This window comes from Uranotaenia lowii, chromosome 1, assembly GCF_029784155.1.
Source record: "Uranotaenia lowii strain MFRU-FL chromosome 1, ASM2978415v1, whole genome shotgun sequence".
In the NCBI taxonomy this organism is placed as follows: domain Eukaryota; kingdom Metazoa; phylum Arthropoda; class Insecta; order Diptera; family Culicidae; genus Uranotaenia; species Uranotaenia lowii.
Genome location: NC_073691.1, coordinates 75,062,768 through 75,089,766, shown reverse-complemented (window position 1 = coordinate 75,089,766; position 26,999 = coordinate 75,062,768). Strand labels below are relative to the sequence as shown.

General features: G+C 37.8%; 1 protein-coding gene across 10 annotated transcripts in view; it reads right to left on the bottom strand.

The window, feature by feature from the left end:
- Nucleotides 1–24,614: 24,614 nt before the first annotated feature.
- Nucleotides 24,615–26,999, bottom strand: part of LOC129739173 (disintegrin and metalloproteinase domain-containing protein unc-71) — a 1,315,240-nt gene continuing 1,312,855 nt past the window's right edge. For 9 of the 10 annotated variants that reach the window (XM_055730592.1, XM_055730589.1, XM_055730594.1 and 6 more), the window contains one exon: nucleotides 24,615–25,248. In XM_055730592.1, the coding sequence (XP_055586567.1) occupies nucleotides 24,792–25,248 (457 nt within the window). In that variant the 3' untranslated portion in view covers nucleotides 24,615–24,791. The remainder of the gene's footprint in view (nucleotides 25,249–26,999) is intronic. The other variant, XM_055730599.1, reaches the window with a different exon arrangement.

The following is a 26,999-nucleotide window of genomic DNA, read 5'->3' as shown; positions in this document are numbered from 1 at the left end:
CCCCTATGAGCGTTACGTAATTTATGGATGCCCCCTTTGCATATCAACGGTACATGCATAACGCAAGGACGTAATTTAAAGAATGTCCTCATTCAATAAACAATGTTTTAAGTATTTTTTAAATCTTTGAAAGGTTGTTTGAGTTTTGGAGTTTCGAATAACGGTAAATTATTCTTAAAATTAAATATGCAAGCATCCTTTCGATAGCTTATTCGAAAATTAAAGCTGCCGTACGACTACATAGATGCTTACATAGATACATACATCCGGCGGAGTATCGGATCGATTTCAGCGAGAAGTGATAAGAAAACTGCACGAAACGAGTATAATTTTTAAAACAGCGCCCTTATACGCACGGAAAATTCAGATAATTTTATGCGCTCGAGTTTCTGGGTGCCAGATGAATTCCTACCCACTGGGATAGGGTGCCCCGTATAAAATTTAACATGTTAATGTAGCAATTTTGTGTTAAGCATTTTAACTCATTGGTTTTAACAAATGCATTTCTCTATTAAATATGTATATCTGATCCAATGTGATCAAAACATTCAAGGATAGAATCATTCACCTGAAAATACCCTTTAACTTTTCAGTTTGAATCAGGTCACCCTGATCGGAACATCATTAAAATTAACAACACTTGTGCGTCATTTCCCCTGGCCTATCGAATGAAAATTAATACGATGTGTGGTTGTTTGAGCAGTTTCGATTATTTTATTTTTCGATGCAGGAACAGCAAACAGTATGAAAAAAAAAATTGCAAACCAGTCCGCGCCCAAAATGTATTCCGATCACAACTTCCAACTCGTAATCACTCTGTTTGTAAATTACTTCCATACACATACGATACCAACCAGAATCATCGCATTTGGCTGCCCATTTTCCACCCATTGAAATTCAATGGTCGGAAAAGTCGGACAAGAGGGCTTTCCCAATCACTTTGTTTTACTGAAATCCACCCACAGCACAGAGGCAGGAAATATACAATCCTTTATCATCAACGAAAATCGGTCAAATTTTTTGCCATTCCCTTTTTTTTTAATTTTTTCGGGTGATTAAATAAATTCCAAAAAATTATCCTTTTTACTTCTCCAGTGGGATTTGGTCAGTCCAATCGGGTTCGAGATTTAATACTGTCCAAAATGCTACAGGATTGAACATCCTGCAGCAATGTAGTCATTAATGGTCTTGTTGAATGTTTTTTTTTACTTTTACTTTAAAAGATCTTCTAAGAAGCAATCTTGTTTTGTTTTACGTAGAAAGTGCAAATATTTGATACTTTCTTGAAGGTATTTAGTGAGTATTGAAGTCTCAAAACTACTAATTTGAAGAGAAATCTCAGAATTAAAATATTTTTATCTATTTTATGAAGAGATTAACCACCGTAATTTTTGTTTGTTACTTTGATTTATCGGCCTAGCGGTGAAAAGTGATGTCCTTTTTAGTAGGGACATCTAAAGATTATGAATTTTTTTTTTTTTTTTATATAGATGGATAGAAGGTTAGAAGAAAATCTATGTTAATTAATTCAAAGAATATGCATGTTATAATGATTGGTTGAACTTGACTGAATTCCTCAGTCAATTGGTAAAGAGAATCAGACGCTTCTTGGAAGCAATCAAGGCAGTTCCGATGACGTGTAAATTGCTTGGTGGTTTACAACTTTCGTCGTATCACAAACAAAACGAGATTTCAATTCCTGACGTGCTCAATTTTTCGTCGTATCAGAACACAATTCCTGACCTGCACAATTTCAGTATGCAGTGCTGTGTAAACCAGCTATCACAAAGAATGAATGTTGTTTTTACTACTATGCTTCATTCAATATATGGTATTAACCTTGAAAGGAATGACCCAGATTCAATTTAAACAGTAGTGGTTTGTTAGGCTGGTTTTTGTTTATTTTTTTACTTGTTTTAAGTTGGTAAACAAAGGTAGGTTTAAATTATTTTAAGGCTACAAAATAGATTGAGGCCGATGGCATAGTGAGAGCGAAAACTAATTTTTAACTGTCAATTTCGATTTACAATTAGAGAAACCTTTTGTATTGAAACTCAAATTACGAATTAACTCCGTTAGGTATCGAAATACTAACAGAGCTTCGTGAGTCCCAGGACTTACTAAAAATGAAATATATCTGGCCTGGAAGGGGCGGCGCTATACTGGTAAAAAGACACGAAGACTCCAAACCAATATCCATAAAAAGTAAACTAGAACTGAACAATTTCATTAGCAAGCATCTGATTCAGGAAAATAATAATACACCATTAGTTCAAAAAGATACACCTTCTCCAAAGCGTAAGCGGAACTAGTTATTTGAGTTCCATATATTTTTAAAAAAACTTGAAATTAAAATAAATATCAATGGAAACCGTTCTGAATGTATTTTTTGATAATGTAGAAGATTTTAACATGTATTGTAACAGTCAAAATATAAACTCTAATGATAACAATAGTAACAATAATTATAACAATAATAACCAAAATAATAATAACAATAATCTTAATAATAATAATAATAGTAATAATAATAATTTAAATAATAATATTAATTTTAATAATAATAATAATAATAATAATAATAATAATTGTACGAAATTCGGAAGATTGTTCTTGAGGAAAATATAACTACAAAAATTAGAACTTAGCAAAATTCCAATTTATTAGGCGAACGAAAACGAAACGCGGTTCAAAGTTAACTGTGTGGCACTTTATTGGCTACTGACTTGGAAGCCTTCTGCTTCACTTGCTTTTTAAGCTGTTATCGCTACTATCTACCTAGATCTAGCAACAATAGGCACGAACGTGCTGGTGATCGGATTCTCGATCGAAAGATCGGGATAGAATTCTCAATTGATAAGAGAGATAAGCTCTCTTCCTAATTTTATGGCAAACCGACGACAATATATTCCGCTACGCGTGAACATGCCGGCCACCGTGAAAAAGGTAACTTTTTAACAATAAAATTTGTTCCTGCTGCAAAACTGAGTCTAACTTGCAAATATCCTAGCTTCTCATACAGCTATCAAATTCATTACCGAAACTAATTCAAGAGTGTTTCACAACTTTCCAATGTACGTAGCATCATTCATCGATGCGCGATTGCTCTGCTGCTTCGTTGAATGTCGATCATGTTTCGGTACGATGTTGTCTTCTGCTTCGGTTGGAATGTTGTCATCTGCTTCGGTTCCACCATGTGCTTCGTCGACTGTCGATCATATTTCGCTGCAATGTTGTCCTCCGCTTCGGACACACCACGTGCTTCGTCGGGTCATCCATGTGATTGCTCGGTCGATCTGTCTTCTTCGTCCTAGTGGGTGATCGAACTCGGTGGGCAAGGTCGAATGGTCAGCTGATTACGAACCAGCAAATAGTGAATGGGTTGCCATCTGTCTTCCTTCGGGTTGTTGACGTCTCTCCGCTGCCTCCCCATTGGCCGAACAAACTCTGGAACAAAACATAGGCGGCTTTTTACAAGGTAAATGGAAAAAATTAAACGACTTAACTGGGTTGGAGGCAACCGGCCTCCACGGGTCCGTAACCGGACGATGAACGTTGGCACCAAGATACTGAGCGTACTTGTGCATTCGGGACGTTTGCGATACAAGTTGGGCGACAAATAACCAGACATCCTTCCTTCTGGGTGAGAATCAGCTGCCAGGGGAAAGCTCAGCAAATTCTTGTGAATCTTTTCTGCCTCGTTGCGAAAACACAGGTCTAACCGACAACAGTGGATGCGGTGAGAACAGATGCAGATTACTTGAGAATTGCTAGCTTTCGGGACTCGCTCGTGGTTGTGGGTTGGAGCAGATGACATCAGAATGGAGGGGGACGAAACATTCCATAAGCTTTTTTGAAATTCAATATATAATACAGACTTACATGGATGGGAGGTCTTTCGACCCCCCAACGGTGCGCAGTCGATTACTGCGATTGTTGGAAGGCACTTAGTTGCCTCCTTGTAGGACCGATTCATCATGTTGAATCGGTTTCGAGAAAAAATTGCCAATGTATCTCTGCTGTTCTCGTTGTGTCGTACGCTCATTTACGACGTTGTTATGGTTTCGAAAGTTAGGCGACCAAAACCGTTTCCGAGCTGTTGCGGTTTTCAGTTGTGATTTACTATTGCGTCCTGGCACAAGTGGCTGCCGGTCACCGACGCGCAATATTCCTTCGGCAAGTATTTGGAAAAAGGATTTCAATCGAGAGCGAGCCATAACTTGTTTATTGCACTGATTTTCGGCGATGTCAATGCAAGATGATGTTGTTGATTTAGAATAACTTTCGTCGGAAAAATAATTTGCGTTGAGATAATGCTCGAGTGAATGTAAACGACGATCCAAGATGTTTCTAGGAATTTTTATTTGCGAAATGCCCAACAGGTTTTCGATAAGCAGTACGATGAAACTACTGGTGCTAGTAGTTTTGGCAAAATATTCATCTTTCATTGTCTGAGGTTTGCTGAGCAAATCTATTTCCGAAAATCGTGCGGGGGATTGTTCTGATGATGCCTCAGCAGACATACAAGCGACGTTGACAACAGCTGGTTGAGAATTGTCAGCTACCTTCCCAGATACCAACCATCCCAAGGCTGTGTTTTGCAATACTAGATGTCCATCAGTCTTAAGTTGGCCTTCTTGTAGCAAATCATAGAAAACTTGGACGCCCAATATTAAATCAACCGGACCAGGTTTGCAAAACGAAGGGTCCGCTAGAACGATATCCGCTGGGTGATCCAAAGTTGAGGCGTCAATGTGTTGGCTTGGTAGCTCTAAAGTAATTTTAGGTAGTACGTGAAAATTCCAGTTGGCTTCAAAATCAGAACAATGAGACTGGATGCGAATTTTAGCCGAATGCTTCGATGTTGTAATTGCAAGTCCTATCCCACTAATAGGAACCAGTTCTCTGGTACGTTGAATTTTTAGTTGATGCATAAGATGCTCCGAAACGAAGTTGAGTTGCGAGCCAGAATCCACGAGTGCACGGGCCCAGATGAAAGTGTTAGACGAATCGAAAACCTTCACTAGTGCAGTCGAAAGAAGTATGATTGCAGGAGCACGATGACGAGAGGATAGCGAAATGTGACTAGTCGAAGGGGCAGGGACCGTGGGGATTTGAGGTTCTGTAGGTTCGATGTGTTGACTCGATTGTTCAGATTGCGACGAATTGTTCTGAACTTGCGACGATGACGATGACGATGACGATGGCAAATTTGATGATAGCGACGATATAATTTGGTTGGATTGGTTAGGATTTGTGTTTCGATGCAACATTGTGTGGTGTTTTTGAAAGCAAACGCGACAAGTTCCACTTGGGCAGTTGTTGGCTAAATGTGATGTCGAAGTAAGACAGTTGATGCAAAGTTTGTTCTTTTTAATTTCTTCAAACCTCTGGATTGGAGTTAAATTCCGAAACACCTCACAATGATAAGGCGAGTGTGTAGGTTTCTTGCAGAATAAGCAAGACTTATTCGATGTGATGGCTGAGTGAGATGTTGCTTGCCTGGAGATTGATGGGAAGGAACGCTGTGAAGGGGAGAAGCGAGTAGTATCTGACGATTGTGGTTTAGATGCTGCAATAGATTGGAGAACAAGCACATGGGAACGTAAAAATTCTAAAAGTTCCGTGTAGGTTGGAACACTCGTTGATTTTCTGTGTGTCTCCCAAGAACGCATTGTTGCAGGATCAAGACGAGAGCTAAGCATGAAGACCAAAATGGTACTCCATTTTTCGGGCGATTCCTCCACCTTTTCAAGCATCTTTAAATTTCTTTCAAAATCATCAACAAGTCGATTTAATGATTCAGCACATTCTTTTTTGATAGGCTCAACAGCAAACAGGGATTCTACGTAAGATTTTACAAGTAAATATTTGTTCTCATATCTCGATTTGAGAATTTCCCATGCAATGGAATAATTGTTGGCTGTAATTTCGATAACCTCGATCACACGTTTAGCCTCAGTGGAAAGAGAGGCAACGAGATAAGAAAATTTTTCCACAGCACCAAGCATCGGGTTAGAATCTATCAGCGACAAAAATGTATCACGAAACGACGGCCATTCTTTCATCGATCCATCGAAGGTAGGAAGTTTGATTTCAGGGAGTTTTACTCTGGGCAGGGCTGGTGATAGGGGTACAGTTTGAGCACTTGGAACAAAATAATTTTGATGTGAACGCAATTTATTTGCAATAAAACCTTTTATTCGCAGATATGTCACCTCGAAATTAGCACGTGTGTCATGACTTTTTTGGTTAGCTAATGCATCTTCATCTTGCTCGTATTCTGAATGTTCATCAAACGATCGTTTCAATTTGGCCTGATATTCATCCGAACATTCTAGTTGCAACCTGGTTTCAGTAAAATCCGTAAAAATTCCTTCTAAACGCTCTCTCCACCCTTCAAGCATGTAACGGTCCCTAGCATCGTCATAGTTTGCCACAAGATAATCCAAATTTTTGAGGGAATCTCTCAAAAAGCATTCGCGCTTTTCGAGCTTCTTTAAACTCGAAGCCATTGTGTTGAGGGAAAGAACAATGAAACCAAATTTCTCCTAACCACGTGCTTATGAAAATCCACCAAAATTACTAACAACCAATAAAATTGATTAATTTGTTTCCAGCCTACAGAAGATTGCGTTCGATTTTAGCTGCTTCGAAAAAACTGCACCTTCAGCTAATCAGCTTATCCAGATGCTCGATAAGGATGCAAGTCTACTTACAGTCTTCGATGATCATCAATTCCAATCATACCATGCGGTTTGCCCAAGTCACATCACCGATCGATGCCACTCAGCACAAAGCAGTCGAGGATAAAGCCTTTGTTCGTAGCCCGGCCTATATGGGGCGATCCAATTGCGATTTCGCGCCAAATGCACCAGCGATTCCTATTGTTAATTAATAGGCACTCTCCAGCAGCAAACACATGCGGTTACAAACTTTAATCTATTTGATTCACTTTTTTGTCCAAACAATTTGTTCGATTTTGGCACACTTGAACTGTCCACTCGATAGTTCGAATATTGTGATTTTCACAGAAATTGTTCACTTTTTTGTCCGATTGTGCAATTCACATCATTTGTTCAAAAAAGTTTGGTTGTGAACTTTTTCACAATATCACCAGAGTTTGACAAAAGTCCACGAGTTTCACTCCGAACCGCGACACAAGAACAATCTCCGAAGGATGTAACGACTAACATCCGGTTCGAAGGACCACTTTTTATGTACGAAATTCGGAAGATTGTTCTTGAGGAAAATATAACTACAAAAATTAGAACTTAGCAAAATTCCAATTTATTAGGCGAACGAAAACGAAACGCGGTTCAAAGTTAACTGTGTGGCACTTTATTGGCTACTGACTTGGAAGCCTTCTGCTTCACTTGCTTTTTAAGCTGTTATCGCTACTATCTACCTAGATCTAGCAACAATAGGCACGAACGTGCTGGTGATCGGATTCTCGATCGAAAGATCGGGATAGAATTCTCAATTGATAAGAGAGATAAGCTCTCTTCCTAATTTTATGGCAAACCGACGACAATATATTCCGCTACGCGTGAACAATAATAATAAAAACATTAACAAATCTCTGAGAGTATTACAATGGAACATTTGCAGTATGAACAGATTGGACAAATTTGATAGCATCCTTGAGACAATAGAACAGTTGAATGTAACACCTGATGTAATTGTAATAAGTGAAACGTGGCTTACGGAAGATATCTGTTCAATTTATAATATACCCGGATTCAACTCTATTTTCTCGTGCAGAGACCTGGCTTATGGTGGGTTGGCCATGTTTATCAATAAAGATTTAGATTTCAAAACAAAGGTGAATGTTACTTGTGACGGATATCATAGAATAAGTGTCGAAATATCCATATGTGGTCAACTTGTCGACGTCCACGGAATTTACAGACCACCCGCTTATTCTTTCAGCTTGTTATGTGACCAGTTAGAATCTATTCTCTCATCCACATCTGATACACATTTATGCCTTATTGTCGGTGATTTGAATGTCCCTGTTAACCTAGTCAATACAAATATTGTGTGTAAATACAAATCATTGCTGGAATCCTTTAGTTTCCTTTGTACCAATTCTTACCCAACTAGGCCAAAAAGTCAAAACATTCTAGACCATGTTATATGTAAAATAAAAGATATTGAACGCCTAAAAAATTACACAATACTGACTGATAAAAGTGATCATTCACAAATCTTTACAACTTTTGAAATGTCATCAGAAAGACAAAAAGTGGTCTTGAATAAAGATATCACGGATCACACTAAACTTAATAATCTGTTTTCGGAATACTTAAGATCGTTCGTCCCAAGAGATAACGTAAATAATTGCATTGAAGAAATAGTAGCTACATACAATCGCATGTTTAAGCAGTGTACAAAAACAGTATCTAAGCAAATAAGCTTGAAAGGCAGATATTGTCCTTGGATGTCTTTTGACCTATGGGCTCTGATTAAGTTGAAAGATAATTGTTTAAAACGAGTAAAAAAACATCCTAATGATAACAATCTAAAAGAAATGCTTGTGCACATTAACAAAAAACTGCACCATAAAAAGAAAACGTGTAAACGGATGTATTTTGAGAGATTACTAAATGATACTACACACTCTAAACTCTGGAAAAACATCAACCAACTCTTGGGTAAATCTAAATCATCGACACCAATTACACTCACAGAAGGTGAAGAACTCATTACAGATAAAAAACTTGTTGGCAATAAATTTAACAGATATTTTTCTTCGATTGGATCAGATCTTGCTAAGAAAATACCCGTTGAAACTGAATTTGATGTCTTGTCCAACATCAACGAGGTTCAGAACACAATTTTCTTGCAACCAACGGATGAAAATGAAGTAAACTCAGTCATTATTACCCTTAAAAACAAAAAAAGCTGTGGGCCTGATAGTTTTCCCGTAAGTGTGTTAAAGAATAACAGCATTTTATTCACTCCCATCCTCAAACAGTTTTTTAACTCAATAATTGAATCTGGACGCTACCCAGATTGCCTAAAAACAGCAAAAGTGACTCCTATTTTTAAATCAGGCGATCCAGAAGATGTTAGCAACTATCGACCAATATCAAGTCTCAGCGTATTTAGCAAAGTTTTCGAGAAGTTACTAGTAAATAGAATTTCCAATTTCCTCAATTGTAACAATGTTCTATATAGTATGCAATATGGGTTTAGAGCAGGCTCAAATACTCTTATTGCAATTTCTGAACTTGTGGATTCCATAATTAAAGAAATTGATTCCAAAAATATAGTTGGTGCTTTATTCTTGGACCTGAAAAAGGCGTTTGATACGCTTAATCATAGCATCTTACTGGAAAAATTAAATAAATATGGAATAAGGGGCAAAGCAAATGATATAATTCACAGTTATCTTTCGGATAGGAAACAATATGTAGTTGTTCAAGGAGTAGAGAGTGAAATTAGAAATATTGGTGTAGGCGTCCCACAAGGCAGCAATATAGGGCCACTACTTTTTCTTTTATATATTAATGATCTATGTAAACTTCCACTTTTAGGTACAGCAAGGCTTTTCGCAGATGACACAGCACTTTTCTATACAGGAAAATCTCCGAATGTCATAATCGATAACATGGAGCATGATTTAAAATTACTATCCGCATATTTTAACAGCAATTTGCTATCATTAAACTACACAAAAACAAAGTATATGATATTTCGCTCGGCCAGGAAAGTCTTACCACAACATAGAGACCCTAGCATGAACCAGTTTGTTATAGAAGAAGTAAAAAACTTCAAATACTTAGGTATTCACTTGGATAGTACTCTTTCGTGGAATTGCCATATAAAAAACCTAGAAAAAAGAATTTCTCCTCTTTGCGGTGTCCTCTGGAGGCTACGACGTTTTGTGCCTCAACATGTCTTGTTGAAATTCTATTACGCATTTATCCATTCAATTTTACACTACCTTATCTCAGTTTGGGGTCGAGCATCTCAATCACATTTACAAAAGCTGCAATCCTTGCAAAACAGATGTCTAAAAAATATTTACAACCTCCCTATTTTACATCCAACCAAACTTGTTTACTCCTCCAGTGCTCATAACATCTTACCATTAGTAGACCTTTGTGACTTCCAAACTATCATGTATGTTTTTGACAATATGCACTCATCAAATACCATCCAAAATATCAACTTTAGAGCTGCAATAAGAACACACAATACTCGTCATTTAAATTATTTACAACGCTGTCGGTCATTAACAACTTTAGGACAGAAAAGAATTTCTTTCATCGGACCAACCAAATATAATAACTTACCCAATGATCTGAAAGAAACAAATCGTCGATCCATATTCAAAAACAAACTGCTTCAAATGTTTAAAGAAAAAATAAGTCGTTAAACGAGTCGAACAAAGCTAGCTTTAAGTGTAAAGATTTTTAATTTTGTAGCGTTAATTTTTTATAATTTTTTACTTGAAGTGTTAGTTTTTTTTTTAATTTAGTATAGTTTTATTGTATAATTAGTTTAACTTTGTTTCAACATGAATCTCTTCAAAGGAAACTTTTTCCATTGAGATTCATAGTCTAAATTAGTGTAAATAATATTCATCACATTTCCTCGCAATTAATTAAATAATTTTTGTGTTCTCAGCATGAGTAGATTTTGCTCGCGTATTAATTTTTCTTTTTTAATTGCTGCCAGACGTGCTGAGAACAGTAGCGTCCATTACCAGGGGGCTCAAATGAGCCTTTTGGTGTGGGGGAGTGTGGTGGGCCGCTACAAACAAAAAAAAAAAAAAAAAAAAAAATCTAGACACACAAAAATCCTACCTCGTCTTTATCATTACAAGTTTTATGCAATTAAGAAATATTCCTCAAGAAAACAATTTCAGTCTATATTTTATTTAGTGTTTTGATAAATCACACAAGGCCACAAAATTCACGTTTTTCTGAGGTGCAACGAATTTAAAAGCTTTTGCTGCCCTGAAACTTCTGAAATTATGTACTTCTGGACAAAACTTTAAAACATAATAAAAAAAAATAACAATTGAGGTTTTTACCAAGACCCCAAGAAATATTGACATCTTTGAAAAAAATATAAATGATTTCTAGTTGTTCAGATTTCCCAAATCTGTAAAATTAGAGATCTTGAACTTATTTTGAAAGAAGAAGGTATTAACTAAATTGAATTTAAGATATTTAAAAGAGCAAAAATCAAATCATTTTACAGACTTCATAAAATTTGTTATATGAAATAATATCTTTTTTTTAAAACTTTCTTCAGTAATGTCAGAAAAACTTGTCTTTCTAAATTATTGAAAACTGTATACTTAAATTTTTTTCGATCATGCATTATCGTTGTCATCAAAATATTATTCCTAAATTGAATGAAGTATAATAAACTATTTCAGAATCAGAATCAGACAAATCGTAGATTTGTCAGTTGATCAGTTATCAATGAATGATTTAACTCAAAACTAATTCATTTTTAATCATGGAAATTTCTTATTATATGTTTCAGTTCAATTTATTGACTTTATCAGTGGAATTTAGATTCTTGTAGTATTTTTTTTTTTATAAATTTCTTTATTTGAAACGGCTCATAACTTTGAGTTTTAAGGAGCCAAACTCGTTTTGTTTTTATAACAATTGATTACACTTTTTGTTTCAAGAGGAGAAAAAGATAGAGAGGGAAATAGGAAATTAAAAAGAATTATAGACGGAGATAGATAGCTTTTAGAAAAAGATAAATTTCGAACATGTAGTCCAAATCTAGCATAGCTAACCCATCCCTCACTGGAACATTGGGTGGTTTTCCTCGGGCCTGAAGGGAGACTATAAAATTCGTTCTAGCGATAAGATGGACCTCGCACGACCAAACAATATGCTCGATGTCATGGTAACCTTGGCCGCAACTACACAAATTGCTGCCAGAAATATCAAAACGATAGAGTACCGCGTCTAAGGAATAATGATTGGACATAAGACGGGAAAATATACGAATAAAATAAAATCCCGACTCAGATCCAATTTTTTAAACCATGGTTTAAGGCTTACCTTTGGGATAATCGAGTGAAGCCACCGACCCAATTCATCCTCTTCCCATTTGCGCTGCCAGTTGACAACAGAGTTCCTTTGAGCTAAGAAGTAAAATTCGTTGAAGACGATTTCACGGTGATACGTGTCGCCTTCTGTCGCCCTCACCTTTGCCAGAGAGTCTGCCCTCTCATTACCCATTATCGAGCAATATGAGGGGACCCAAATAAAGGTGATGACAAAGCAACGTTTTGATAAAGCACTCAGAATATCCCGTATCTTCCCGAGGAAATACGGCGAGTGCTTTCCCGGTCTTATTGAACGGATTGCTTCAACAGAACTGAGACTGTCCGTTACAATAAAGTAGTGTTCTGGTGGCCGTGATGCGACGCTATCCAACGCCCAATAAATGGCTGCTAACGCTGCAATGTATACAGAGCATGGTGATTGGAGGTTATATGAGGCGCTAGCTATTTCGTTGAAAACTACAAATCCCGTTGTTTCCTCTATGAGTGATCCATCGGTAAAGTACAGTTTGTCAGCATTAATGTGTCTATATTTAGCATCGAAAATTCTTGGAATCAAAAGTGGACGATGCGAATCCGGGATTCCACGAATTTCTTCCTGCATAGACAAATCAAACTGGACAGAAGAGATGTCGTAGTCAGGGATGAAAACACGAGTTGGAGAGCACGAAGAAGGATTAACCTGCATGGGACTACAGCCTTGCTTTAGTTCAATAGACAAAGCAACCGAACTTCCACGTAATAGTCATTTTGAACCCCATACCAGGCAACACACTAAAATGGCAAATATTTCTTCCATCATATCCCTAGAGGACCTCGAATTCCTAGTTAGGAAAATCTCATGCTTATGCTCATCGATCCGGCCCAACCAACGAGCGGTGCCGTTACCCCAATTCCCGCCCGACAAGCGCCTTACGACCGGTCACTCCAACGCGTGTGTATCTTATGCCGACGAACACCTACAACGTCGATAGACTCACAATCGTGACATGGTTCAGCACCCAAGGTAGGACCAGGTACACCTGGTGCGTGGTTCCTTGGATAGCTAGTGCTAGTCAGGGGAGCAAGCCACCTGATCCAGAACCGTCCAACGTAAGTGCTATCCCACCGCAGCCTTCACAATGCGTGAGAACTGCAGACCGACGACCCCCCACGACGTTGATAGACTCGTCTTCGTGTCTGGTTCAGCACCCAAGGGGGTATGCCGGTTGCCACGTTCCTACGATATCCAGCGTTCAGTAAATCGCCTGATCTGGAACCGATCCCCGTTATTACTGTCCCGCCGGGGCAAGCCTTTCGGTGTTCTGAAGGCCAGTTCCGAGCAATGTTCCGAAAATCGCTCAAGAAAAGCAATCAGGATTCGTTTCATGCTAGAAATTTGTTGCTTCGAGTGCTGTGATACGCACGTGGTTAAAGTTTCAGTTGAACATTTGTCGAACATCAACACTAACTAGATACTAAAATATATACCATGCCTCATCGGGAGCTACCGTTGCTTTTTGTCACGTGGCCAATCAGAGGTGATCGACATACTTGATGATACATATTGTGCGACACCATCTCAATCATCAACAAACGTCTATCCTCGCATCATTCTGTACAACGATTGTTACTGATAGACGATCATGAATGTATCAGAATGAAATTATGAAGAAATGACAGGACCATATGCTTCCAAAACCCGTTGCACGGGCTGGGCAGTTCATTGTGAATACCTAGTAATGATTTGTACCTTCTACGCAAAGCGGAAAGTAAACAACCATCCGATAGCCTCCATAGATCGCTCAAGAATGATACAAATCAGCTGTGATTTTAGTATGTTGAAAATCTTCATAGAAGTCCATCACTATCGAGACGCTCGACGCTGATTGTCTGCGTCCTTCTTTACCACATCATGTTTTTTCAGGAAAGTTTTGAATACTCAAGCGTCGTTGTCATGCATGATAGTTTGTATGCTTTGGTTGGAGTAGGAAAAATTGACTGCTACGATTCTTTTGTCTATGATTGTAGTAAAGCATGGCTCGGTGAAAATGAATGATTTTCAGAACATTGGTTAGGAGTGCCATCTGTCGGAATTACGCTACAACCCTCAAGTCATCCGGATCTGACCCTCACCTCGTGGACCAAACGTACCATCTCCGGACCAAGCCTGGTTCACGCCGTCTATGCCACTGCTCAACCCGCTTTACAATGTTAACCCTGAGGTAGGACAACCAATAGCTTTTGGGGGGAAGTTACACAAGCCGTGTTCGGGAAACAGTAAAATGGGAATTTGACTGAGCGCATTAAGGTGTTTCATTAACTCCGATTTTTGAGTGTTGACGACCTTGAAGCTTGAGAGGGGGCATATTTGCTCGACTGAGCAGTTTGGGAGAACCAATGGTTACAAACCTTACGGCAAAAACAAGATTTTGACGACATTTTTGACAAAGTTTGATAACGTGGTAATTGGCGACGAAACCCACGCCAAGTCAGACCAATGAGGTAAACTTTTACTAAGGGGGTGCAAAATAACGCACACTATTGCACATCAAAGAGAAAAAAGAAAAAATAACATAAAAAGCCTGCATCGCCATGCGTCGTAGTCGAGGAGCTTTATTTATCCTAGGAAACTTTGTTTATGAAGAAAAAACTTTACTAGGTACTACCTCTGCAACGTTGCTTTCTCATCACCTCTCTTTCCACCACATTGAAGTCAAACTTCAGATAGCTTCCAGGACAAGAGTTTAATTGGCGATGGGCGCGTTCGCAATCCCGGTATACAAGAAAAAGAATGGGGAGTTCACTACAAACCCAAATGAAACGCTTCAATTACTACTAAGTACGCATTTCCCGGAATCCATCGAAGGAATAGAGATTAATGACACTCCGATTGAAAGACTCACTCGAGATGTCAGACGTGATGAAGCACTTCGCAAATCACGCACAATCTTCACACCTTCAATGGTTAACTGGGCAATAAGTACATTCGAGCCATTTAAAGCGGCTGGTGAAGATGGAATTATACCAATTCAAATACAGCAAGCTAAACAAATGGTAATACCTGCCTTGGTAGAGATGTTCGTCGCCAGTATGACCCTCTGTCATATTCCAACTCAGTGGAAAAAGGTGCACGTGATTTTTATCCCGAAACCAGGGAAAAAAAAGATAAAAACTAAACCTAAGGCATTCAGACCTATCAGTCTAACGTCCATTATTTTAAAAATAATGGAGAAGATACTTGACGAGTATATTAAATCGCAGTATCTTAACTTAAGTAAGCTTAACAACTTCCAGTTTGCTTACAAAAAGGTATGTCCACGGTTACGGCCTTACATACCCTTACACAAAAACTAGAAAAGACTCTAGAGGCAAAAGAAATAGCACTCGCTTCTTTTTCAGACATTGAAGGGGCATTCGACAACGCATCTCACACTTCAATCGAAACAGCTATGAAAAGATGAGGGTGCTACCCGGCAATTGTTAACTGGACCAGTGCCATGCGAATAAACAGAACCATTTATGCAAGCTTGGGAGGACTTACAATCAAAGCCACACCAACGAAGGGATGTCCCCAAGACGGGGTTCTATCACCGTTGTTGTGGTCCTTGATAGTGGACGACCTCCTAAACAAACTTGTATCCATGGGATTCGAAGTTATTGGCTTTGCAGACGACGTAGTTATTATAATTCGGGGAAAACATGAGAATGTGTTGTCAAATAGAATGCAAACTGCACTCAACTACGCACTATTTTGGTGCAGGGAAGAGGGACTGAACATAAACCCTTCCAAAACTACTGTGATAGCCTTCACTAGGAGACGAAAAATTACACTAAAACCTCTAACATTAGATGGGGAAGTGTTAAACCTCGAATCACAAGTGAAATATTTAGGCATAGTACTAGACTCAAAGCTATCATGGAACCCACAGATAGAGCATGTAATCGCCAAGGCTACAGCAGCTCTATGGGTCTGCCTCAAAGGAGTAGGGAAAAAATGGGGACTACAGCCGAAAATTATCTCCTGAATATTTACAGCTATTATAAGACCCAAAATCTCTTATGCCTCCTTAGTATGGTGGACCAAAACTATGCAAATTACAGCCCAGAAAAAACTAGCGAAGCTTCAAAGACTAGCAACGCTAGCTATAACTGGCGCTAAGCGAAGCACATCGAATGAGGCTCTAAATGCACTACTTAATATTCTGCCTCTACATCAATTCATTGAGTTAGAAGCGGAACGTAGTGCCTTGAGACTCTCCAAACACAAAACGCTCTATGAAGGAGATCTTACAGGACATCTCAAAATCCTAAAGAAATTTAAATTAAACTCACTTATTGTGAAAAATGATGACTGGATGGAGCCCATTTTTAACCTATACAGTGTAACTATCAATGATAGGGACGTGTGGGAGTCAGGTGGACCTGCGGTTCCTCCCAGATCTATCCTATTCTTCACTGATGGGTCAAAAATGGATGTGAACCCTATTGCCCCTGCCCCCTATTGAACTGGGGCAGCGGTTTTCGGACCTAGACTCAGGATCTCAATTTCTATGGGAAACTGGCAAACAGTATTCCAAGCTGAAATTCAAGCAATTCTAGAATGCACTTTAGCCTGTTTGAAAAGGGGATACAGGTACACAAGTATCTGCATGTTCTCTAACAGCCAGGCTGCTCTCCGAGCACTAAGTACGTTCACATGTTACTCCAAACTAGTTTGGGAGTGTATAGTTGCACTAAGAAACCTGGCCATAAGGAACAGAGTATCTTTATTCTGGGTACCAGGCCACTGCGGTATCCTAGGGAACGAATAAGCAGACCAACTAGCTGGGGAAGGATCTCAGGGACTGTTGATTGGACCTGAACCTTTCTGCGGAGTATCGAGAAGTGCCTTGACTATGGAGCTCAAGAACTCGGAAAGCACCACTATTGTTTCCAACTGCAAAACAGCGGAGGGAGCAACTCAGGCAAAAAGATTCATTGATCCAAGCGCACGACTCTCCAAAAACATGTTGAATTTGAGTAAGCACGAGTTAAGTACTTACACAGGTCTCTTGACCGGACATTGTCCAACAAAACAGCATCTCAAAAGGATAAACATAATTCAAAACAATGACTGTCGGTTCTGCGGGTTCGAAAAAGAAACTGCAGAGCATCTTCTATGCAACTGCTGCGCCCTCCTAAATAGGAGAGAGCGAGTACTTGGGGCAAAGTTAATAAGCGCACAAGACATATGGTTGCATATCAGCCCTAAGAAGGTTATATCATACATCTTTGATATTATACCCGATTGGGATAAAATGCTTAGTCAGCAATCAACTGTTACTCCAATCAATAGTGCAGGTGAACCTGAAAGCATATAGTAACGTGGGGTAAATACCACAATAGATCAGCTACTGGTCGCAGTGGGCTCTCCCCTACAAGGAAAAAAAATCCATTATACGATTTCTCATATGTTAAACACAGAAAGCAATTGCCTTCACTCCCATTTCACTCCGTTTAGCTGTCATTCTTATGGAAATCTGTGTAAGAGTAAAAAGCGAGCTTTATTCTTTCTAGCAGGCCCAAGCCCAATACAGCAACCGGATAAGAAAAGGATAAGAAACTATCAAAGTTTGCCAAGAAATATCTTGTTAGGGATGCTTGTTGCAGCCGGGACCGTCAGCCAAGAAATTTACGTAAAAGCTGACCGAGTGTCTTCCAAAGCGTTTGCTGCCGCCTTCCCTGAAGAAACATGACTTGTCTGTGCTGTTTTGGCCTGATTTGGCATCCTGTCGTTATGAAAAAAGGCCATTGAGTGGTATGCCGCTAACAACATTCAGGTTCTGCCCAAGGGTAAGAACACTCCCAACACACCAGAACTTCTCCCGATTGAAACATATTGGATGATAGTTAAGCAAGACCGTTAAAAGACCCAAAAAACTGTAAGTAGCGAAAAGTAGTTCAAAGCAAACTGGCATTCTGCGCCGAAGAAAGTTGATAAGGTGATAGTAAAAAATCTGATGGGAGGCGTCAAACGAAAGTCTCGCCAATTTGAAATAAATCGACCGGAATCTTAACTGAGTGTTGAGTGAACTTCAAAAAGTAAGATACTTTGGTACACAATTTAGTTTGACCACTTTTCGATCCGAACACCCTTTATGGAAGAGCCAACCATATGAATTTTGACAACAAATTGGTAGGGTAGAGTTTTTCATCCGTGAGCCATCAGCCGAAATGTTTGTCGTAAAACAGGAATAGGAAGGAGTAAACAGGAAGTCATCAAACTGACCAACAATAGAAAAAAAAACATCCTCCCAAGAACGAGTTTTTTCATTTGTTAGTAACTTATAAACTTTATTCTCTATCATAAAATTAGTTTAACAAAACCATTTCACTGTCGTTCAAATTGTTTTCTTCTTCTTTATCCTTTTCTTCTGTTTTACGCGTTCCATCGTTCTTTCGCTCTCTCTTTGCTACCTGCACACAAAATTGTTCTTTAGCTTCTTCCATTTGTTTGTTTGTTTGTTTATTTTTTCCGCAATCCGACTTGCAATGTTTGCATTACACGTACGACAATGGAGCAGCGAACACATACCGTTGTTGTCCAACATTGTTTTTGTCGTTCTCGGATCAATGTTTTGCCTTGCTGTTTGTGTGTCTGTGCTGTATGTTACTTCCGAGTACTGTGTTTTTTTTCTTCTATACATTGTTTGCAATTTTTCGTTTCTCAAATTTAGAAAACTTGTATTATCTAAGTATAAAATCAAACATTTTTGTTTCCTTTTACGATCGCACCATTTTTTTTTGTTTTGTTATGTTTTTTCTTCATTTTTGTAACAAAAACGACTTTTTTTTTACTGATAGTATTACTTTAACATATTCATCCGTTTCCTTGTTTTTCTGTTATTTCATTTATTTCCTCTCTGGCTGTTGTAGTTAAATGTATTCTGTTTGCTGGTATGTGTGGATTGTAATTTTGTTTTTCTGCATTTTGTTCTTTTGAAATTCGCTACATTGGAGTTGTATTTGGCTTCTATGTACAACAGTTCACGGCATTCGTGCTCGGTCTAAAAATGTGAACAATCAATCTGTTACATTTCTTCTGATGATCGTACGTTTTAGAATTGCTTGGAAACAGAACCAATATCCTTTCTTTTTTTATATTTGTGTGTGTACTGTAGTTTTGGCTTTGCTTGTGAGAGATTGTTTATGGAAATTATGTGTATGTTTGAGTGAAATATGATTTGATGATTTTTTTTTATTGTGTTCGAGTGTGAATCGGTATGTTGAAAATTATGTGTATTGGTGTCCGTGTTGAGTAGCTCTGTTTAGAAGTGTACGTGTAAGCTGTGATGTAAGAAAAGGAAAATCATTCTGTTATTTATTCTTTTGTTTTTACACGAGGTTTGGCTGTGAAACTGCTTTTTGATTATTTTCTTGAATTCGTTTTCTCTGCTCATTGTCTTAGTGTTTGTTTTCATTATGCTTCCATTCATTGTGATTTAGCTAATTTTCTAACGCATACAGTTGAAATTTGCAATTATTTTTTGTTTTGTTTTCCCCTTTTTTGCCGGTTTATATTTTTCTTGTTTTCAATCAATTAATTAAAATCTATTAATTTGATTTATTTAACTATTTTTGTTTTCAGTTTCAATAAATACCGCTTGTCGGATTCTTCCCTATGATTGAATATAAAACGGTTAAATATTTACCACTTTTTACATTTTATTTACTATTTTTTTTTTGTTCGGAACATATTCTGTGTGTGATTTTTTTCTCTTTTATCCATATTATATGTTTTTAAAACATGTTTCATTTCTTAATTAGGTTTCCGGTTTCTTTAGAAATATTTTTTCCAGTAACTATTTACATTCGCTCGAGCGTTTTTTGTATTGGTTTGATGGTGATACGTGTTATCATGTTGTTTGTTTGTTTTTTTTTGGAGTCGAGACACAGGAAGAGGAGCGAAGTAGTTTTCAATACATGTTCTCTATTAAGGGAACACCTCGAGGGGAAGTTGGAAACAATACTGAACTGTGTGTGTGTTTCTTTGATAACGCTCAATACCTTTTATATTATTTTACGGTTTTCTTTAATTATTTTGCTAATTAATTTTTCGATTTTACCACTTAATAATAGACTCATGCTTTGCATGAGACTCTTCTCAATCTATATTCAATAATTTTTTGTTACTTTTTTTTAAATTTTTTTTTCATACAAACAGTTGATCTTATGCTAGGTTCGCTCATTAACTTTTGTGTTCATTAATGCAGTTTTTGTGTGTGTTTTGTTTTTTTTTTCTTTTTAGGTTTCACATGTTTTGTGATTCTGTTTTTACGCACTAATTGTAAATATATACAGCTATTTTAGAATGACGTTCACGTTTTTTGCCTTACAAATTACTTAACTTTAGGTTCATGCTTTCTATGCGTATTCCCTCGCTCATTCTCATTCGTTTTATTTTTACGCTCTCTCGCTTGCGGTAATACACTACTCCCAAAATCTGTGTGCTCAGCTCAGTTTCGCTTCACGTAAAACTACGTGAGCTCTCGCGAAAAACTCACTCGGGTTCAACATGAGATACTCGGTAACAATGAGTTGCATATATTTCGTATATGTGAAATTTGTTCTACCACCATTTTGTTTTCTAAATTTTCATCATGCTGCCAAAAATATGCGAGCCTACAATCCACATTTGACATTAACCGATCGCAGTCAATCGAAAGGGATCATTTTACATAAACATGTCACATATGTATGTCATCAGTTGTGTTTTTGTTCATTTCACGATCGCTCAACTGTTCTTCTTTATTTTTCGTATGCTGGTATGGGTGAAGTTTCATTATGTAACACACACCGTTCTAAACAAATCAACTCGATTCGTTTTGTTTTAACTATTTTTTTTTGTTAGCTAAATTAATTTTATCCACCATTTACTTACAAGTATGTTTAGAAAACGTTTCCGAAAAAGTCTACCGAATCAGTTGTTGTTGTTGTTTTGGTTTTTTGCTATTTGTTTAATGTTTACTTTTACTTGTGTCATACCAATTGCGAATGTTCAGTATGCGTGTGTGTGAAGTGATTTTTTTAACTTTATGTTTGCATGTTTCTCATAATTTTCGATAGTTGATTTTCATTTCATTTTGATAGTATAAAAATTGACGTTTGTTCTATCTGCATACTACCTTTTGCTTAACGGCCAGGATTTTGTGTCTGTTACTTTTGTACGGAGAATGACCGTCAAATGAGTGGAAATTTTGGGTCTGATTATAGATATTTGTATAAAGAATGTTGAATGGAAAATGTTTCAGATAAGACTTGTAAAAAACTTTAAAGATCAGATAAAAAATCATATTACAGATTGAGTAACCTGATTTTAAAATAAGCATTTTAAAATAAATTTTGAAATTCAGACCTAAGAAATCAGATGAAGAATTCAAATTTCACCTTATTCAAATTTCGGACTAGAAGTTCCGAGTCTAGAATTAAAATTCAGATCCAGATTAAGAATTCAGAATCCCGATTCACCATTCAAATTGAGAATTCAGATTCAGAATTCAAATTCAAAATTCAGATTCAGATTTCAAATTCAGAATTCAGATTCAGAATTCAGATTCAGAATTCAGATTCAGAATTCAGATTCAGAATTCTGAATCAGAATTCAGATTCAGAATTCGGATTCAGAATTCAGATTCAGAATTCAGATTCAGAATTCAGATTCAGAATTCAGATTCAGAATTCAGATTCAGAATTCAGATTCAGAATTCAGATTCAGAATTCAGATTCAGAATTCAGATTCAGAATTCAGATTCAGAATTCAGATTCAGAATTCAGATTCAGAATTCAGATTCAGAATTCAGATTCAGAATTCAGATTCAGAATTCAGATTCAGAATTCAGATTCAGAATTCAGATTCAGAATTCAGATTCAGAATTCAGATTCAGAATTCAGATTCAGAATTCAGATTCAGAATTCAGATTCAGAATTCAGATTCAGAATTCAGATTCAGAATTCAGATTCAGAATTCAGATTCAGAATTCAGATTCAGAATTCAGATTCAGAATTCAGATTCAGAATTCAGATTCAGAATTCAGATTCAGAATTCAGATTCAGAATTCAGATTCAGAATTCAGATTCAGAATTCAGATACAGAATTCAGAATTTAGATTCTGAATTCAGATTCAGAATTCAGATTCAGAATTCAGATTCAGAATTCAAATTCAGAATTCAGAATTCAGATTCAAAATTCAGATTCAGAATTCAGATTTATAATTCAGAATTCAGAATTCAGAATTCAGATTCAGAATTCAGAATTCAGAATTCAGAATTCAGATTCAGAATTCAGAATTCAGAATTCAGAATTCCGGATTCAGGATTCAGAATTCGGAATTCAGAATTCAGAATTCAGAATTTAGAATTAAGAATTCAGATTCAGAATTCAGATTATGAATTCAGAATTCAGATTCAGAAGTCAGATTCAGAATTCAGATTCAAAATTCAGATTCAGAATTCAGATTCAGAATTAGATTCAGAATTCAGATTCAGAATTCAGATTCAGAATTCAGATTCAGAATTCAGATTCAGAATTCAGATTCAGAATTCAGATTCAGAATTCAGATTCAGAATTCAGATTCAGAATTCAGATTCAGAATTCAGATTCAGAATTCAGATTCAGAATTCAGATTCAGAATTCAGATTCAGAATTCAGATTCAGAATTCAGATTCAGAATTCAGATTCAGAATTCAGATTCAGAATTCAGATTCAGAATTCAGATTCAGAATTCAGATTCAGAATTCAGATTCAGAATTCAGATTCAGAATTCAGATTCAGAATTCAGATTCAGAATTCAGATTCAGAATTCAGATTCAGAATTCAGATTCAGAATTCAGATTCAGAATTCAGATTCAGAATTCAGATTCAGAATTCAGATTCAGAATTCAGATTCAGAATTCAGATTCAGAATTCAGATTCAGAATTCAGATTCAGAATTCAGATTCAGAATTCAGATTCAGAATTCAGATTCAGAATTCAGATTCAGAATTCAGATTCAGAATTCAGATTCAGAATTCAGATTCAGAATTCAGATTCAGAATTCAGATTCAGAATTCAGATTCAGAATTCAGATTCAGAATTCAGATTCAGAATTCAGATTCAGAATTCAGATTCAGAATTCAGATTCAGAATTCAGATTCAGAATTCAGATTCAGAATTCAGATTCAGAATTCAGATTCAGAATTCAGATTCAGAATTCAGATTCAGAATTCAGATTCAGAATTCAGATTCAGAATTCAGATTCAGAATTCAGATTCAGAATTCAGATTCAGAATTCAGATTCAGAATTCAGATTCAGAATTCAGATTCAGAATTCAGATTCAGAATTCAGATTCAGAATTCAGATTCAGAATTCAGATTCAGAATTCAGATTCAGAATTCAGATTCAGAATTCAGATTCAGAATTCAGATTAAGAATTCAGATTAAGAATTCAGATTCAGAATTCAGATTCAGAATTCAGATTCAGAATTCAGATTCAGAATTCAGATTCAGAATTCAGATTCAGAATTCAGATTCAGAATTCAGATTCAGAATTCAGATTCAGAATTCAGATTCAGAATTCAGATTCAGAATTCAGATTCAGAATTCAGATTCAGAATTCAGATTCAGAATTCAGATTCAGAATTCAGATTCAGAATTCAGATTCAGAATTCAGATTCAGAATTCAGATTCAGAATTCAGATTCAGAATTCAGATTCAGAATTCAGATTCAGAATTCAGATTCAGAATTCAGATTCAGAATTCAGATTCAGAATTCAGATTCAGATTCAGAACTCAGAATTCAGTTTCAATATTCAGATTCAGAATTCAGATTCCGAATTCAGAATTCAGGTATGATATTCTGAGCTCCGATTCAGAATTAAAATTCTAAAATCGGATTTCAAATACTGCTTGATTCAGAATTCATATTTCGAATTCTAATTTAATATTTAGATCAAGAGTTCAGAATTCATGTTTTTTGAATTCATAATACTTTTAGAAAAGTTATGAAAAATAATGACTATCGGATTCAGATTGAAGGATGCAATGTAAAATCCTGTGAAGAAAAATGTTAAAAGAGAGTTGAGGAGAAATCGAAGAATCCATCGCACATTTTCACTGGAAATCAACTTGAGTTTTTCAAAGGTGAACATTTTGCTATTATAATATTTCTTTCGGATTGTATGTGTGTTTGTTTGTGTTTAATTCGCTAGCAGACTTTGTTCTCACGTGGCTGTTTTTTTCTCACCTCTCCGTAACCTAGTAACAGGTTACTACGATCGCACAAACACACGCACACGGTTCCATTTGGAATTGTTTATAAAAAAAATGGTTGCTTTGCGCCGCGTTTTAGTTTTTGTTTATTATTACTTTAATTATCCCTAGTTATACCGTTTTGTAATCGTTTTCGTTTTTTGTTTTGTTTTGTTTTGCCTAGAGAACATGCCCGTGGTATCCGAGATTGAGAGTTCGCGTCAACGCTCCGCATTTGTTTTTGTGTTTCGACTTAAGGTTTATAAATTCGTCTTTTCGATACCTATAGAGCGTTTAGATTGTTTGTGTTTGTGGTGTGTTGCATGTGTGCATTGAGAACATCCGATGTTCGATCCGAACCGCACAATCTAGCGGCTACTGCTGTCGGTATTCGATTGGTTGTAACTGTCGTTCCTAGTCTGTTGTGGTTGTTGATAGTTCGTTTGGGGATTCAATGCGTAGGATGCGCAGTATCAAATCCCGTTTAGCTACTATCAGTGTTTATATTCGGGATAGCGACCTGTACTCTCCATTATATGATTTCCGTCTGGTCCGGGGCCGGGCATAATGGGTCCACGTCTCGACGGTGCCACCGGCTGTATCACGCTTCCACTGCTCTCGGTTTCGGTGGAGAGTGGCGAAGGACAGTAGTCTCTGCTGTTCACTAGCTGTTGATGGCTCAAACTGCTGATATTGTGACAGCTGCCCATAGCTGGAACTCCATTGACGTTGCTGCTGCAGGTGTTGGTGGTGGTATTGTTGTTGTCGTGATGCAACTGCTGTTGCGGATGCGATGGATGCTGTTGAAATTGGCCGTGCATGGTACTGGCTGATGATGGACCTTGCTGCGTGACGTGGGACGAGTCCGATCCTTGCTCCATTACCACCACGGAAACCACGTCCTCACTCGCCCATCGGGCTAACTGTTGTTGAGCTTGAAATAAGTCATCGCTAAGACAGTGACCACAACAATTTGGCACGACAGCGGGGCATTTTGATTTTTTTTTGTTTGGTTGCATAGATATTTTTTTGATTTTTTTTTTCACGGTGGTTGTGGTGGTGGAATATTTACCAAAAACAAACAAAGAAAGAAACAAATGGTTTGAAAACTTTCTTTTGGTCTTTGAGGTCACTAACCAAATTAAGACAAAAAGTGGTGGTGGTAGTGTTGAGAATGTGTTGATATGCGTGTCTTTTCCTTGTAAAAGGTGTAGTTTAAGCTGTGCTTTGTGCTGGTGCAAAATTGTATGACTTGTGCCGGTATGTGTGTGTTGGGTGTGCGCGTATGTGTGAACGAGTGTCATTGAGATTATGATTTGGAACATTCAAAAAAGAACATAGAGAACTTATACAGACCAGAAGAAATACTACGTACGGAAACTTAAGATGTAACACTTCATCAGGCAAATCTACTGGCAAACTACGGATATGCATTCGTACATTATGGAAAACGGCCTACGAACCGCTCTGGAAGTGGGAGTAGTGGGAACATCTTGGTTCATATGTTTTTATAACGACGCGTGCCTAAAAGAATGGAAAAAATTCTTAATATTTCGATTTGATGCAACAACGCTCGCTGCCTTTGCTTCAAAATAATCATCGACATATAGGGTTTATAAAAAGCAGCGATTGCAATCGAAAAAGCTAAGATTCGTCGCAATTTTATCAAAGGTTTTTTTGCGACGTTACTTTGATAGGCTAGGTACAATTTTCCGGTATGTTCGGAAAACGTGCTGATATTAAGTCTATTCTTTTTCTGACACGTCCGTCACACTGTTAGAAAAGTGTATAAGATTCAAGACAACATTAACGATAATGTCATATATGCGCACGCATAAACTTCAATTGGGTTCGGGTCTACTCCAGCGGAGACGGACCGGCCTGCTCAAGATGGCCGTTTATCGCGCAGGCTATGGGCCGTGGTTCCTTCTCTCCGTGGTCCAGAGTGGAAACGTGTCTGCAGACTTGCCACCTGCAGGTGTACGGCCAAGAGAACTACATGTCACACTTGGTACAGTCAGCTTGCCGACTGTACCGATGTGGTGTTTGTTTGGGCCCGACACGACAGCAGATAACGTTATACAAAGGATGTGTGCGGATTCCAACACTTGGCATGCGCTCAGCGATGGGTTCACCCGGATCATGACTGCCCTGCAGAGTAGCTGGAACCAACGGCAGTCCGCGAACGGTGCAGGACGACTCCTTCGACGGAGTGCATCTGAGTAGTGTGCGTCCGATCCCTTGATCGAAGCTACAAAGATAAGGCAACATCTTCTGCGTAGCGGAGGTCAGGGGTGCGCCGCGAACGTGTGTAGGATACCCCAACGTCGGGGAGTATCCGAGTAGTGCCGTTTCCCAAGAGGGAAACTGCGGGGATAAGACTTTACCTTCCGACCCTACGGTTTGAAGCTACAAAGATAAGATAATACCTTCTGCGTAGCGGATGCCGTGGGTGCGCCGCGTTCGTGCGTAGGATGCTCCACCTTCGGGGAGTATCTGAGTAGGGCGGTTCTCAACGACAGAAGCTGCGGAGATAAGACTTGACCTTCTTCGCAGTGGAAATCGTTGGGAAAGGGTTATTCCACGCTCGGGGAATACCCACAGATAGAGTGGCTCTCGACGCCGGGTAAGCTATTCGAGTCGGAGTAGGATGACGTCTAGGATAAGCTGCTCTCGATCAGGCACACGACAGGCAAGGTGGC